The sequence below is a fragment of the Zophobas morio genome, unplaced genomic scaffold (genome assembly GCF_036711695.1).
Source record: "Zophobas morio isolate AGI-343-1 ecotype UQ-CSIRO unplaced genomic scaffold, CSIRO_AGI_Zmor_V1 ptg000012l, whole genome shotgun sequence".
NCBI classification, from domain to species: Eukaryota; Metazoa; Arthropoda; class Insecta; order Coleoptera; family Tenebrionidae; genus Zophobas; species Zophobas morio.
In genome coordinates, this window is record NW_026972117.1 from 3,733,129 (window position 1) to 3,746,065 (window position 12,937).

The following is a 12,937-nucleotide window of genomic DNA, read 5'->3' on the forward strand; positions in this document are numbered from 1 at the left end:
TTATTTTTCAAAAATTGATATATCCTTATTTTATAGAATTAATTTCACAACTAGTTTTCCGATTTGAATTGCGCAACATTAATAATTTATACTTCCATATAAATAAACAATTTTTAAAACATTTTTACATTTTTGAACTTTATTTTATGAAAACCCAACACGAACTAATCGATACAGGAAGAGAACTCGAAAAGAAAGTTTTAACACATCAAATTTTTTTTGTATAATTCAAACAACAAATTTGTTTTTCTTACAAATTTTAATTTCTTTGCTTCCAAAAATGCACATTCATGATGAGAGACGCTATATAAAGCATTCAGATTTCCTCAAGCTCCTATTTAAAAAATAAATGGTGGACGTAATTCCAAAGATTCGCAAAAAAACCATTTGATTTAGTCGCATCGGTACTCATATTCTTCTCTATCCAACCAACGTAATTGGAAACTTTGACGAACACTCCTGGTACTCCTTCTAGCCCACATTTTCTGGTACTCCACGAAACAATACCAACTTGAGTACCGTCGACTATCAAGGGACCACCAGAGTCGCCCTAGTTACGTACTTCACGTTACTAATTTTTCAAATTTCAGACACTGTAATCTTACATTACATATGCCTTTACTCCCTTGAGGTACCCCTGCGCAAATATGGTACCATTTACTTGCAGAAAACATTGAAGTTTCACATTTCGTGTCGGAGTAAACCTCAAGATAGACTTTTTGGAGATCGCTAGCAGCTAAACCTCCAGTCTGAAATAAATGAGTCAGAAAATAAATACCAAAAAGTACCACAATACAGATAAAAGTCCCCATCCTGCCACTACAGCGGTACTACTTTCAGGAACGGTACTTGAAGCCTTTGGTAACTTTGTCGGTTGCACGTTCGTACCAAATTTAAGAGATTCTTTAAGCTGAAATTATAAACTAGAAGTTATTTTGTTTCGTGTTTTGTAGTACCTCTACGAGGGCCACATCGTTTCGAGCTCCCATTAAAATAACCACCGGTAGATAATTTTCGTGTGGGATAAGTCGAGAAACGCCTATCACATTAGGAGCATTTGGTCCCTCGATTATGTGGGTTAAACCATACTGTACGTTGTAGTTAATCACGTTTCTAAAAAAATAAAATCAGTTTTTGGTACTACCGAGTGTAAAATTTTCACAATTGGACACAATGTGCTGCTGTTAGGAGAAAATTTTCGTTTAAAATCGTCGCACCACAAGTGTGTTTGTTATTATAACGTAGTGAAACCTGGAAATTAAGTGTAGCTAAAAAGGTAAAGTGGTAGATAAAGGAGTTACGATTTGTGGAAATTCGTTCTGGTAAGTATTCACACCGTTAACAATACGTGGATTTAATGAGGAACCTAAACACACTGTCATAATAAAATTAGTTAACTCAGTGGTAATTTTACCTGAAACTAAATTTATGAGAAGCAAAATGGTAATTACTTCGTACAGCATTGTTGCTAATTCTGACGACTGAGTGTCACAACAGTCCGGTGACAACTAACATTTATAATTCTACGAATGAAGATTTACTTTTTCATAAATTTTCCGCGATAAGCGTGACAGTTGGTAAATAAATATCTGATTGTTGCTTGCTATTTTATTTACAATAGTTCGTCTTAAATACATCCTTATACACTTAAAATTACTCTAAACCTATTTTTTCCCTTATCCAGTCAATATAAGTAGAAACTTTGGTAAAAACTCCGGGATACCCCTTCACCGTGCAGGGCTTCACCGACCATGACACAATACCAACCTGGACACCATCAACCATCAAAGGACCACCGGAATCCCCCTATTAAACAAACTCAACATCATTCCACAAACTTGTAAATAACTTACACTACATTGGCCTTTACCGCCTTGAGGTACCCCGGCGCAAATATGACAAGTCCTGTTCGTGGGTCCTGTCTGTGCGTGAATCCTTTCGCAGTCGTCGTCAGGATAAACATAAATGTAAACTTTTTGTAAATCTTCAATCACAAACCCTCCGGACTAAATATAAATCAAAATAAACTACCTATTTGCACATTAGAAAAATCAAAGACTTACGTATGGATAACCCCATCCTGAAAGCATGGCGAGGGAGTTTTCCGGAGTACTATTAAAAGCTTTGGGTAGTCGTACTGGTTGTGCGTTTGAATCGAAAGTTAGTTTTTGTTCGAGCTAAAAAAATCGGGTGTTTTGGTTGTTCAACTGATATTTGGTTTATTTGCCTCTACTATAGCGACGTCGTTGATGTACCCATTCCCGGGGGTGTAGTTCTCGTGTGGGATGAGTCTGGTGACGTTAATTACATTAGGGGCGTCTGCGCCACGAATGATGTGGGTGAGACCATACTGGACGGTGTAATAACGAATCGGACTAAAAAAAAATCAAAATTGTATATTATTGTCTTTCTGATTTGTAAATTTAATAAAGTACTATTGTACGCAGTGAGCCGCTGTTAGCAGGTACTTTTCGTTTAAAATTGTGGCACCGCAGCTGTGACTATCGGCAACTCTGAGAGACACCTGGAACAGGTATGCTAGACAAGAGAAAATTGTGATTTTGTTTTACCGACGATTTGTGGGATTTCGCCAGGTTTGGCGTCTGTACCGTTGACTATGCGTCCGTTGAAAGGAGACGCTAAAATTCAGTTCTAGAATAACGTTTTATAAAAATTAAGGTCTTACCAGTGGTTGCCAGCACGAGACAAACAGTTATAATTGCTTGGAACATTTTTTCGAACTGCAGTGAGCAAAAATCCTGCTACTTTTATATGTACAAAAATCGAGCGATGATTGCCATTTACTTGTTTGTAGAGTCCACTTGAAGCTTGCATCATTTTTTGTTTTTTTGAAAAAGTATTGTTTTATTCATACGGAAAATGAGTGAGTAAACAATGTTATGCGTGAGATAGATTTTTTTAAATTTGCTAAGTCATAATTCTGTTGATTTTTATGTTTATGCACTTGAATCGAATTTGTTAAGGTTATCTTTACAAATAATACGTCGTCTGGTTGATTTTGAATATTTTCTTTTTGTTTATTGCAAAAGTTGTTACCCTATTTTATACGTCACGAATTTTCAACCAATTTTCAACGAAATTTTCGAAATTTCACTAGACACATTTTCTTGTAGATTTCCAGTCGCAGAAGTCATTTCCGCTTTCATTTCTCCGATTACTCCATTGATTTTTCCAGAATCGTCCTTTGAAATATACAAAAATATGCAAAATACCCCCAATTTTCGACCAATTTTCAACGAAATTTTCGAAATTTCACAAAATACTTTTTCTTGTAGATTTCGGGCCGTAGAATTCACTTCCGCAAACATTTCTTCGATAACTCCATTGGTTTTTCCAGAATCGTCCTTTGAAATATACAAAAATATGCAAAATACCCCCAATTTTCGACCAATTTTCAACGAAATTTTCGAAATTCCGCTTGATACATTTTCTTGTAGATTTCGGGTGGCAGAAGTCATATCCGCTTTCATTTCTTCGATAATTCCCTTGGGTTTTCCCCGATCGTCTTTTGAAATGTCCAAAAATACGCAAAATACCACAAATTTTCGACCATTTTTCAACGAAATTTTCGAAATTCCACTTAATACATTTTCTTGTAGATTTCGGGCCGCAGAAGTCATATCCGCTTTCATTTCTTCGATATCTCCATTGGTTTTTCCAGAATCGTCCTTTGAAATATACAAAAATATGCAAAATACCCCCAATTTTCGACCAATTTTCAACGAAATTTTCGAAATTTTACAAAATACATTTTCTTGTAGATTTCGAGCCGTAGAAGTCATTTCCGCAAACAGTTCTTCGATAACTCGATTGGTTTTCCCAGAATCGCCCTTTGAAATATAGATTTAATGCAATTTACCCACTAATTTTCCATTAATTTTCATCAAAATTTTCCAAATTTTACAAAATACATTTTCTTGTAGATTTCGGGCCGTAGAAGTCATTTCCGCAAACAGTTCTTCGTTAACTCGATTGGTTTTCCCAGAATCGCCCTTTGAAATATAGACTTAATGCAATTTACCCACTAATTTTCCATCAATTTTCATCAAAATTTTCGAAATTTTACAAAATACATTTTCTTGTAGATTTCGGGCCGTAGAAGTCATTTCCGCAAACAGTTCTTCGATAACTCGATTGGTTTTCCCAGAATCGCCCTTTGAAATATAGATTTAATGCAATTTACCCACTAATTTTCCATTAATTTTCATCAAAATTTTCGAAATTTTACAAAATACATTTTCTTGTAGATTTCGGGCCGTAGAAGTCATTTCCGCAAACAGTTCTTCGATAACTCGATTGGTTTTCCCAGAATCGCCCTTTGAAATATAGATTTAATGCAATTTACCGACCAGTTTTCCATTAATTTTCATCAAAATTTTCGAAATTTTACAAAATACAATTTCTTGTAGATTTCGGGCTGTAGAAGTCATTTACGCAAACGGTTCTTCGATAACTCGTTTGGTTTTCCCAGAATTGCCCTTTGAAATATAGATTTAATGCAATTTACCGACCAGTTTTCCACCAATTTTCAAAAAAATTTTCGAAATTTTACAAAATACATTTTCTTGTAGATTTCGGGCCTTAGAAGTCACTTCCGTAAACATTTCTTCGATACCTCGGTTGGTTTTCCTAGAATCGCCCTTTGAAATATAGATTTAATTCAATCTACCGACTAATTTTCCACCAATTTTCATCAAAATTTTCGAAATTTTACAAAATACATTTTCTTGTAGATTTCAGGTCGTAGAAGTCACTTCCGCAAACATTTCTTCGATAACTCGATTGGTTTTCCCAGAATCGCCCTTTGAAATATAGACTTAATGCAATTTACCCACTAATTTTCCATCAATTTTCATCAAAATTTTCGAAATTTTACAAAATACATTTTCTTGTAGATTTCGGGCCGTAGAAGTTACTTCCGCAAACATTTCTTCGATAACTCGGTTGGTTTTCCCAGAATCGCCCTTTGAAATACAGATTTAATGCAATTTACCCACGAATTTTCCACCAATTTTCATCAAAATTTTCGAAATTTTACAAAATACATTTTCTTGTAGATTTCGGACCGTAGAAGTCACTTCCGCAAACATTTCTTCGATAACTCGGTTGGTTTTCCCAGAATCGCCCTTTGAAATATAGATTTGATGCAATGTACCGACCAATTTTCCACCAATTTTCATCAAAATTTTCGAAATTTTACAAAATACATTTTCTTGTAGATTTCGGGCCGTAGAAGTCACTTCCGCAAACATTTGTTCTATAACTCGGTTGGTTTTCCCAGAATCGCCCTTTGAAATATAGATTTAATGCAATTTAACGACCAATTTTCCACCAATTTTCATCAAAATTTTCGAAATTTTACAAAATACATTTTCTTGTAGATTTCGCGCCGTAGAAGTCACTTCCGCAAACATTTCTTCGATAACTCGGTTGCTTTTCCCAGAATCGCCCTTTGAAATATAGATTTAATGCAATTTGCCGACCAATTTTCCACCAATTTTCATCAAAATTTTGAAATTTTACAAAATACATTTTCTTGTAGATTTCGGGCCGTAGAAGTCACTTCCGCAAACATTTCTTCGATAACTCGGTTGGTTTTCCCAGAATCGCCCTTTGAAATATAGATTTAATGCAATTTAACGACCAATTTTCCACCAATTTTCATCAAAATTTTCGAAATTTTACAAAATACATTTTCTTGTAGATTTCATGCCGTAGAAGTCACTTCCGCAAACATTTCTTCGATAACTCGGTTGGTTTTCCCAGAATCGCTCTTTGAAATATAGATTTAATGCAATTTACCGACCAATTTTCCACCAATTTTCATCAAAATTTTCGAAATTTTACAAAATACATTTTCTTGTAGATTTCGGGCCGTAGAAGTCATTTCCGCAAACAGTTCTTCGATAACTCGATTGGTTTTCCCAGAATCGCCCTTTGAAATATAGATTTAATGCAATTTACCCACTAATTTTCCATTAATTTTCATCAAAATTTTCGAAATTTTACAAAATACATTTTCTTGTAGATTTCGGGCCGTAGAAGTCATTTCCGCAAACAGTTCTTCGATAACTCGATTGGTTTTCCCAGAATCGCCCTTTGAAATATAGATTTAATGCAATTTACCCACTAAGTTTCCATCAATTTTCATCAAAATTTTCGAAATTTTACAAAATACATTTTCTTGTAGATTTCGGGCCATAGAAGTCATTTCCGCAAACAGTTCTTCGTTAACTCGATTGGTTTTCCCAGAATCGCCCTTTGAAATATAGACTTAATGCAATTTACCCACTAATTTTCCATCAATTTTCATCAAAATTTTCGAAATTTTACAAAATACATTTTCTTGTAGATTTCGGGCCGTAGAAGTCATTTCCGCAAACAGTTCTTCGACAACTCGATTGGTTTTCCCAGAATCGCCCTTTGAAATATAGATTTAATGCAATTTACCCACTAATTTTCCATTAATTTTCATCAAAATTTTCGAAATTTTACAAAATACATTTTCTTGTAGATTTCGGGCCGTAGAAGTCATTTCCGCAAACAGTTCTTCGATAACTCGATTGGTTTTCCCAGAATCGCCCTTTGAAATATAGATTTAATGCAATTTACCCACTAATTTTCCATTAATTTTCATCAAAATTTTCCAAATTTTACAAAATACATTTTCTTGTAGATTTCGGGCCGTGGAAGTCATTTCCGCAAACAGTTCTTCGATAACTCGATTGGTTTTCCCAGAATCGCCCTTTGAAATATAGATTTAATGCAATTTACCCACTAATTTTCCATTAATTTTCATCAAAATTTTCGAAATTTTACAAAATACATTCTCTTGTAGATTTCGGGCCGTAGAAGTCATTTCCGCAAACAGTTCTTCGATAACTCGATTGGTTTTCCCAGAATCGCCCTTTGAAATATAGATTTAATGCAATTTACCCACTAATTTTCCATCAATTTTCATCAAAATTTTCGAAATTTTACAAAATACATTTTCTTGTAGATTTCGGGCCGTAGAAGTCATTTCCGCAAACAGTTCTTCGATAACTCGATTGGTTTTCCCAGAATCGCCCTTTGAAATATAGATTTAATGCAATTTACCCACTAATTTTCCATTAATTTTCATCAAAATTTTCGAAATTTTACAAAATACATTTTCTTGTAGATTTCGGGCCGTAGAAGTCATTTCCGCAAACAGTTCTTCGATAGCTCGATTGGTTTTCCCAGAATCGCCCTTTGAAATATAGATTTAATGCAATTTACCCACTAATTTTCCATTAATTTTCATCAAAATTTTCCAAATTTTACAAAATACATTTTCTTGTAGATTTCGGGCCGTGGAAGTCATTTCCGCAAACAGTTCTTCGATAACTCGATTGGTTTTCCCAGAATCGCCCTTTGAAATATAGATTTAATGCAATTTACCCACTAATTTTCCATTAATTTTCATCAAAATTTTCGAAATTTTACAAAATACATTTTCTTGTAGATTTCGGGCCGTAGAAGTCATTTCCGCAAACAGTTCTTCGATAACTCGATTGGTTTTCCCAGAATCGCCCTTTGAAATATAGATTTAATGCAATTTACCCACTAATTTTCCATCAATTTTCATCAAAATTTTCGAAATTTTACAAAATACATTTTCTTGTAGATTTCGGGCCGTAGAAGTCATTTCCGCAAACAGTTCTTCGATAACTCGATTGGTTTTCCCAGAATCGCCCTTTGAAATATAGATTTAATGCAATTTACCCACTAATTTTCCATTAATTTTCATCAAAATTTTCGAAATTTTACAAAATACATTTTCTTGTAGATTTCGGGCCGTAGAAGTCATTTCCGCAAACAGTTCTTCGATAGCTCGATTGGTTTTCCCAGAATCGCCCTTTGAAATATAGATTTAATGCAATTTACCCACTAATTTTCCATTAATTTTCATCAAAATTTTCCAAATTTTACAAAATACATTTTCTTGTAGATTTCGGGCCGTGGAAGTCATTTCCGCAAACAGTTCTTCGATAACTCGATTGGTTTTCCCAGAATCGCCCTTTGAAATATAGATTTAATGCAATTTACCCACTAATTTTCCATTAATTTTCATCAAAATTTTCGAAATTTTACAAAATACATTTTCTTGTAGATTTCGGGCCGTAGAAGTCATTTCCGCAAACAGTTCCTCGATAACTCGATTGGTTTTCCCAGAATCGCCCTTTGAAATATAGATTTAATGCAATTTACCCACTAATTTTCCATCAATTTTCATCAAAATTTTCGAAATTTTACAAAATACATTTTCTTGTAGATTTCGGGCCATAGAAGTCATTTCCGCAAACAGTTCTTCGTTAACTCGATTGGTTTTCCCAGAATCGCCCTTTGAAATATAGACTTAATGCAATTTAGGGGAACCCGGGGTGGAACGGGGTACCGGGGCGGAATGGGAAAGCGCCACGACGCTCGCCACAAATGACGGAGACACATGAGCATCACGCACAACGTTGTGTTCGCTGCGCCGCATTATATGGAGTGGTCGTTGTCAGTGTGAGAGTGCGTTTGATTTGGATTCTATCGAAGGTCAACAAAAAAGCTTGCGAATTCTAAGTTTTGCTATGCGACACAAAGGTATTTACATTGTACACTATTTTTTGTTCGGAAATGGACATTATATGTTTGCTTCAATATACTTTTGGCTATCCAAAACTGTATTGATAACTCGAGTTCAACAAACATAACCTCCCATAATACTGATGTGTATGTGAGCGGTGCTTCGGGGCGCAATGGGTGGGGCACAATGGGGTATACCCCATTCCGCCTCTGATCATATTTGTACTTCTCATATTAGTAGGTATTATTGTTCCTACTGCAGATGGTGCGTACATATATAAAAAAAACGAGCCGGTAGTCCTGGTCTACGGATGCTATGAACCAAGCTGTGGATGCGGTTATTAGTGGACAAGTGGGATACATGATGGCATCTAACCGATTTAACGTGCCATCATCAACACTGGAGCGATATGTTCAGAAAAGACGGAAGAATCCAGGAGCTGATAAAACGTCAGGAAAATATCACACTGTTTTCACTGCTGAGCAAGAGCCAGAGCTTGTAGCTTACTTGAAAGATATGCAAAAACAACTCTTCGGCATGACTATGAAAGAGTTTCGTAGACTAGCATATCAGCTAGCAGAAAAGAATAATTGCAGCCATAAGTTTAACAAAACTTTGGAAATGGCGGGAGAAGACGGGGTTAGGGGCTTTTTGACGCGTCACCGTGATTTAAGCCTTAGAAAACCAGAAGCAACATCTGGAGCAAGGGCTATGGGTTTTAACAGAGTAGCTGTATTGCCATGATTTATACTCTAACTCCAATGAAGGCTGGTGTTGTTGTACTATCTGTAAGAAATGGGCACATTTGACGTGTGCTGGTCTAGACAGTGATGACGATGAAAGTGTTCACATCTGTGAGCTGTGCCAATAATTAGTACCCCATTGTACCCCGGGGAGTGGGGCAGAATGGGAAATTTCCCTTTTTTTTTCAAACATAAATTTTTAATAGTAATTATTAATTTAGATAAGTTTAAATACAGAGTCTTGGTAGAAAAAAGATTAAATAAACCTACAAAATGGCAAATAATTGTGTAGTTTCATTCACGCTCTCACAAATTGCAACCAAAGCTTAGGTATCCCGTTCCACCCCGGGTTCCCCTACCCACTAATTTTCCATCAATTTTCATCAAAATTTTCGAAATTTTACAAAATACATTTTCTTGTAGATTTCGGGCCGTAGAAGTCATTTCCGCAAACAGTTCTTCGATAACTCGATTGGTTTTCCCAGAATCGCCCTTTGAAATATAGATTTAATGCAATTTACCCACTAATTTTCCATTAATTTTCATCAAAATTTTCGAAATTTTACAAAATACATTTTCTTGTAGATTTCGGGCCGTAGAAGTCATTTCCGCAAACAGTCTTCGATAACTCGATTGGTTTTCCCAGAATCGCCCTTTGAAATATAGATTTAATGCAATTTAACCACTAATTTTCCATTAATTTTCATCAAAATTTTCGAAATTTTACAAAATACAATTTCTTGTAGATTTCGGGCTGTAGAAGTCATTTACGCAAACGGTTCTTCGATAACTCGTTTGGTTTTCCCAGAATTGCCCTTTGAAATATAGATTTAATGCAATTTACCGACCAGTTTTCCACCAATTTTCAAAAAAATTTTCGAAATTTTACAAAATACATTTTCTTGTAGATTTCGGGCCGTAGAAGTCACTTCCGTAAACATTTCTTCGATACCTCGGTTGGTTTTCCTAGAATCGCCCTTTGAAATATAGATTTAATTCAATCTACCGACTAATTTTCCACCAATTTTCATCAAAATTTTCGAAATTTTACAAAATACATTTTCTTGTAGATTTCAGGCCGTAGAAGTCACTTCCGCAAACATTTCTTCGATAACTCGATTGGTTTTCCCAGAATCGCCCTTTGAAATACAGATTTAATGCAATTTACCCACGAATTTTCCACCAATTTTCATCAAAATTTTCGAAATTTTACAAAATACATTTTCTTATAGATTTCGGGCCGTAGAAGTCACTTCCGCAAACATTTCTTCGATAACTCGGTTGGTTTTCCCAGAATCGCCCTTTGAATTATGGATTTAAAGCAATTTACCGACCAATTTTCCACCAATTTTCATCAAAATTTTCGAAATTTTACAAAATACATTTTCTTGTAGATTTCGGGCCGTAGAAGTCACTTCCGCAAACATTTCTTCGATAACTCGGTTGGTTTACCCAGAATCGCCCTTTGAAATATAGATTTAATGCAATTTACCGACCAATTTTCCACCAATTTTCATCAAAATTTTCGAAATTTTACAAAATACATTTTCTTGTAGATTTCGGGCCGTAGAAGTCACTTCCGCAAACATTTCTTCGATAACTCGGTTGGTTTTCCCAGAATCTCCCTTTGAAATATAGATTTAATGCAATTTACCCACGAGTTTTCCACCAATTTTTATCAAAATTTTCGAAATTTTACAAAATACATTTTCTTGTAGATTTCGGGCCGTAGAAGTCACTTCCGCAAACATTTCTTCCATAACTCGGTTGGTTTTCCCAGAATCGCTCTTTGAAATATAGATTTAATGCAATTTACCGACCAATTTTCCACCAATTTTCATCAAAATTTTCGAAATTTTACAAAATACATTTTCTTGTAGATTTCGGGCCGTAGAAGTCACTTCCGCAAACATTTCTTCGATAACTCGGTTGGTTTACCCAGAATCGCCCTTTGAAATATAGATTTAATGCAATTTACCGACCAATTTTCCACCAACTTTCATCAAAATTTTCGAAATTTTACAAAATACATTTTCTTGTAGATTTCGTGCCGTAGAAGTCATTTCCGCTTTCGTTTCTTCGATAACTCCAACCGTTTTTCCAAAATCGCCTTTAGAAATTTAAATTCAGTGCAAATTACGACCAATTTCGTCGAAAATTGGTAGTAATTTGCATAGATTTTATACCCCAATAATAAAAACAGATTTTTTTTTAAATAAACTCAATAAAATATGCAAAACTTTATTAAAAATTTTATACAATCAACTAGTTATTTTGTCTTTAATCCAGTCCACGTAATTGGAAACTTTGGCAAACACCCCTGGATACCCTTTCACCGTGCAGGGCTTCACCGACCATGACACAATGCCAATCTGTACCCCATCAACTATCAAAGGACCACCAGAATCACCCTACAACACAATTCATACAATAATCCTTTCAAAATCGTCCATTTAAACCCACTCACGTTACATTGTCCTTTACCACCTTCGGGAACTCCTGCACACACGTGCCTGGACCAATGCGTAGGTCCCGTCAAAGCATGAATCCTTTCACAATCGGCATCAGGAAACACCAAAATGTTCACTTTTTGAAGATCCGTCATGACGGAACCATTCGTCTAAAAAAGAACGATTCAATCTATGTTCATAAGTCAGAAAGACTATACAATACATATGGAAGCCCCCATCCTGCCAACAAAGCGATAGAGTTTTCTGGGGTGGCATTATAAGCCGGTGGTAGCGTCGTTGGTTGAACATAGGGACCAAGAGGGAGAGAATCTTCAAGCTCTATTACGGCTACGTCGTTCACGTACCCATTCCCAGCAACATAATTCTCGTGTGGTGTAAGTTTAGCAGCTTTGATCACATTTGGAGCGTCTTCTCCAGAAATAATGTGGGTTAAACCATACTGGATACTGTAGCGATCAACTGGACTACAAGAAATGGGTTGTTTTTTTTATGATAGATAGTTATTAAATTTTGTTACTTACTTCTGGACACAGTGAGCTGCCGTTAAGAGATATTTTTCGTTGAGAATTGTAGCACCACAGCTGTGTCTGTGATTAACCCTTAGAGATACCTACAACGGGGATAAATCAAAGACTAAAGATTGAGTGAAACTTACTAACAATGAATGGAACGTCCCCTGGATCGGCGTCTGTACCATTTACAATCCGTGAGTCAAGTGGTAGCGCTAAGGGTAAGAATAAATCAGAAATGGTGTTAGACTTTTTGAATATAATTACCAGAAGCTCCCACCAAGAGACACAAGGTAATTGTCGCCCAGAACATTTTGTTGAATTAAACCTTGCCAAAATTTGTGGGCTTTTTTATACCCAAATCAGATGATGGTTTTAGTAGGTGCTATTATGGGATTTGTAGTGCGATTAATTCAAGTTAGTGGTGTTTTTGCACCGTCATTGCGTCTGTTATTCCACTAAGTGTAAAAAAGACCATTGAGAATGGTTTTGCTTTCAAATGTACGCACTAAGAAATTGACTCGTGTCCCAATTTGTTACTATTTTTGCGATCATTGCAATTTTAATAAAATAACACGACCGAATATTTAGTCTAGC

At 35.5% G+C, this 12,937-nt stretch overlaps 3 protein-coding genes across 4 annotated transcripts; all 3 read right to left on the minus strand.

Moving 5' to 3' along the window:
• Window positions 1-240: 240 nt before the first annotated feature.
• Window positions 241-1,495, minus strand: LOC135128278 (chymotrypsin-1-like). 2 transcript variants are annotated; one of them, XM_064055178.1, is made up of 7 exons: window positions 1,415-1,495; window positions 1,302-1,366; window positions 1,163-1,251; window positions 957-1,113; window positions 797-910; window positions 606-749; window positions 241-550 (listed from the first exon to the last, which is right to left on the minus strand). In XM_064055178.1, the coding sequence occupies exons 1-7, from the start codon at window positions 1,461-1,463 to the stop codon at window positions 335-337; spliced, it is 834 nt and encodes a 277-aa protein (XP_063911248.1). In that variant the 5' UTR covers window positions 1,464-1,495; the 3' UTR covers window positions 241-334. The 2 variants fall into 2 exon arrangements, with proteins under 2 accessions (XP_063911248.1, XP_063911247.1); XM_064055177.1 differs by having other exon boundaries at window positions 1,302-1,375; window positions 1,415-1,493.
• A 98-nt stretch (window positions 1,496-1,593) lies between these two features.
• Window positions 1,594-2,776, minus strand: LOC135128276 (trypsin-6-like). The gene is made up of 7 exons (XM_064055176.1): window positions 2,687-2,776; window positions 2,575-2,639; window positions 2,436-2,524; window positions 2,228-2,375; window positions 2,064-2,177; window positions 1,854-2,006; window positions 1,594-1,806 (listed from the first exon to the last, which is right to left on the minus strand). The coding sequence occupies exons 1-7, from the start codon at window positions 2,730-2,732 to the stop codon at window positions 1,654-1,656; spliced, it is 768 nt and encodes a 255-aa protein (XP_063911246.1). The 5' UTR covers window positions 2,733-2,776; the 3' UTR covers window positions 1,594-1,653.
• Window positions 2,777-11,585: 8,809 nt separating this feature from the next.
• On the minus strand, window positions 11,586-12,705 carry LOC135128279 (trypsin-6-like). Its single transcript, XM_064055179.1, has 6 exons — window positions 12,608-12,705; window positions 12,491-12,555; window positions 12,353-12,441; window positions 12,034-12,295; window positions 11,828-11,980; window positions 11,586-11,771 (listed from the first exon to the last, which is right to left on the minus strand). The coding sequence occupies exons 1-6, from the start codon at window positions 12,651-12,653 to the stop codon at window positions 11,622-11,624; spliced, it is 765 nt and encodes a 254-aa protein (XP_063911249.1). The 5' UTR covers window positions 12,654-12,705; the 3' UTR covers window positions 11,586-11,621.
• Between the last annotated feature and the right edge of the window lie 232 nt (window positions 12,706-12,937).

What these genes read in the sequence shown, in the direction of transcription:
- LOC135128278 (XM_064055177.1), bottom strand. Translation starts at nt 1,463, where the DNA reads ATGCTGTACGAAGTAATTACCATTTTGCTTCTCATAAATTTAGTTTCA. An exon ending in AGAACGAATTTCCACAAATC is followed by an intron (nt 1,252 to 1,301) that starts GTAACTCCTTTA and finishes CTTAATTTCCAG; the next exon opens with GTTTCACTACGTTATAATAA. An exon ending in CAGGATGGGGACTTTTATCT is followed by an intron (nt 750 to 796) that starts GTATTGTGGTAC and finishes CATTTATTTCAG; the next exon opens with ACTGGAGGTTTAGCTGCTAG.
- LOC135128276 (XM_064055176.1), bottom strand. Translation starts at nt 2,732, where the DNA reads ATGTTCCAAGCAATTATAACTGTTTGTCTCGTGCTGGCAACCACTG. An exon ending in ACGACGTCGCTATAGTAGAG is followed by an intron (nt 2,178 to 2,227) that starts GCAAATAAACCA and finishes CGATTTTTTTAG; the next exon opens with CTCGAACAAAAACTAACTTT. An exon ending in GCGGTAAAGGCCAATGTAGT is followed by an intron (nt 1,807 to 1,853) that starts GTAAGTTATTTA and finishes TTTGTTTAATAG; the next exon opens with GGGGATTCCGGTGGTCCTTT.
- LOC135128279 (XM_064055179.1), bottom strand. Translation starts at nt 12,653, where the DNA reads ATGTTCTGGGCGACAATTACCTTGTGTCTCTTGGTGGGAGCTTCTG. An exon ending in CAGGATGGGGGCTTCCATAT is followed by an intron (nt 11,981 to 12,033) that starts GTATTGTATAGT and finishes GTTCTTTTTTAG; the next exon opens with ACGAATGGTTCCGTCATGAC. An exon ending in GTGGTAAAGGACAATGTAAC is followed by an intron (nt 11,772 to 11,827) that starts GTGAGTGGGTTT and finishes ATTGTGTTGTAG; the next exon opens with GGTGATTCTGGTGGTCCTTT.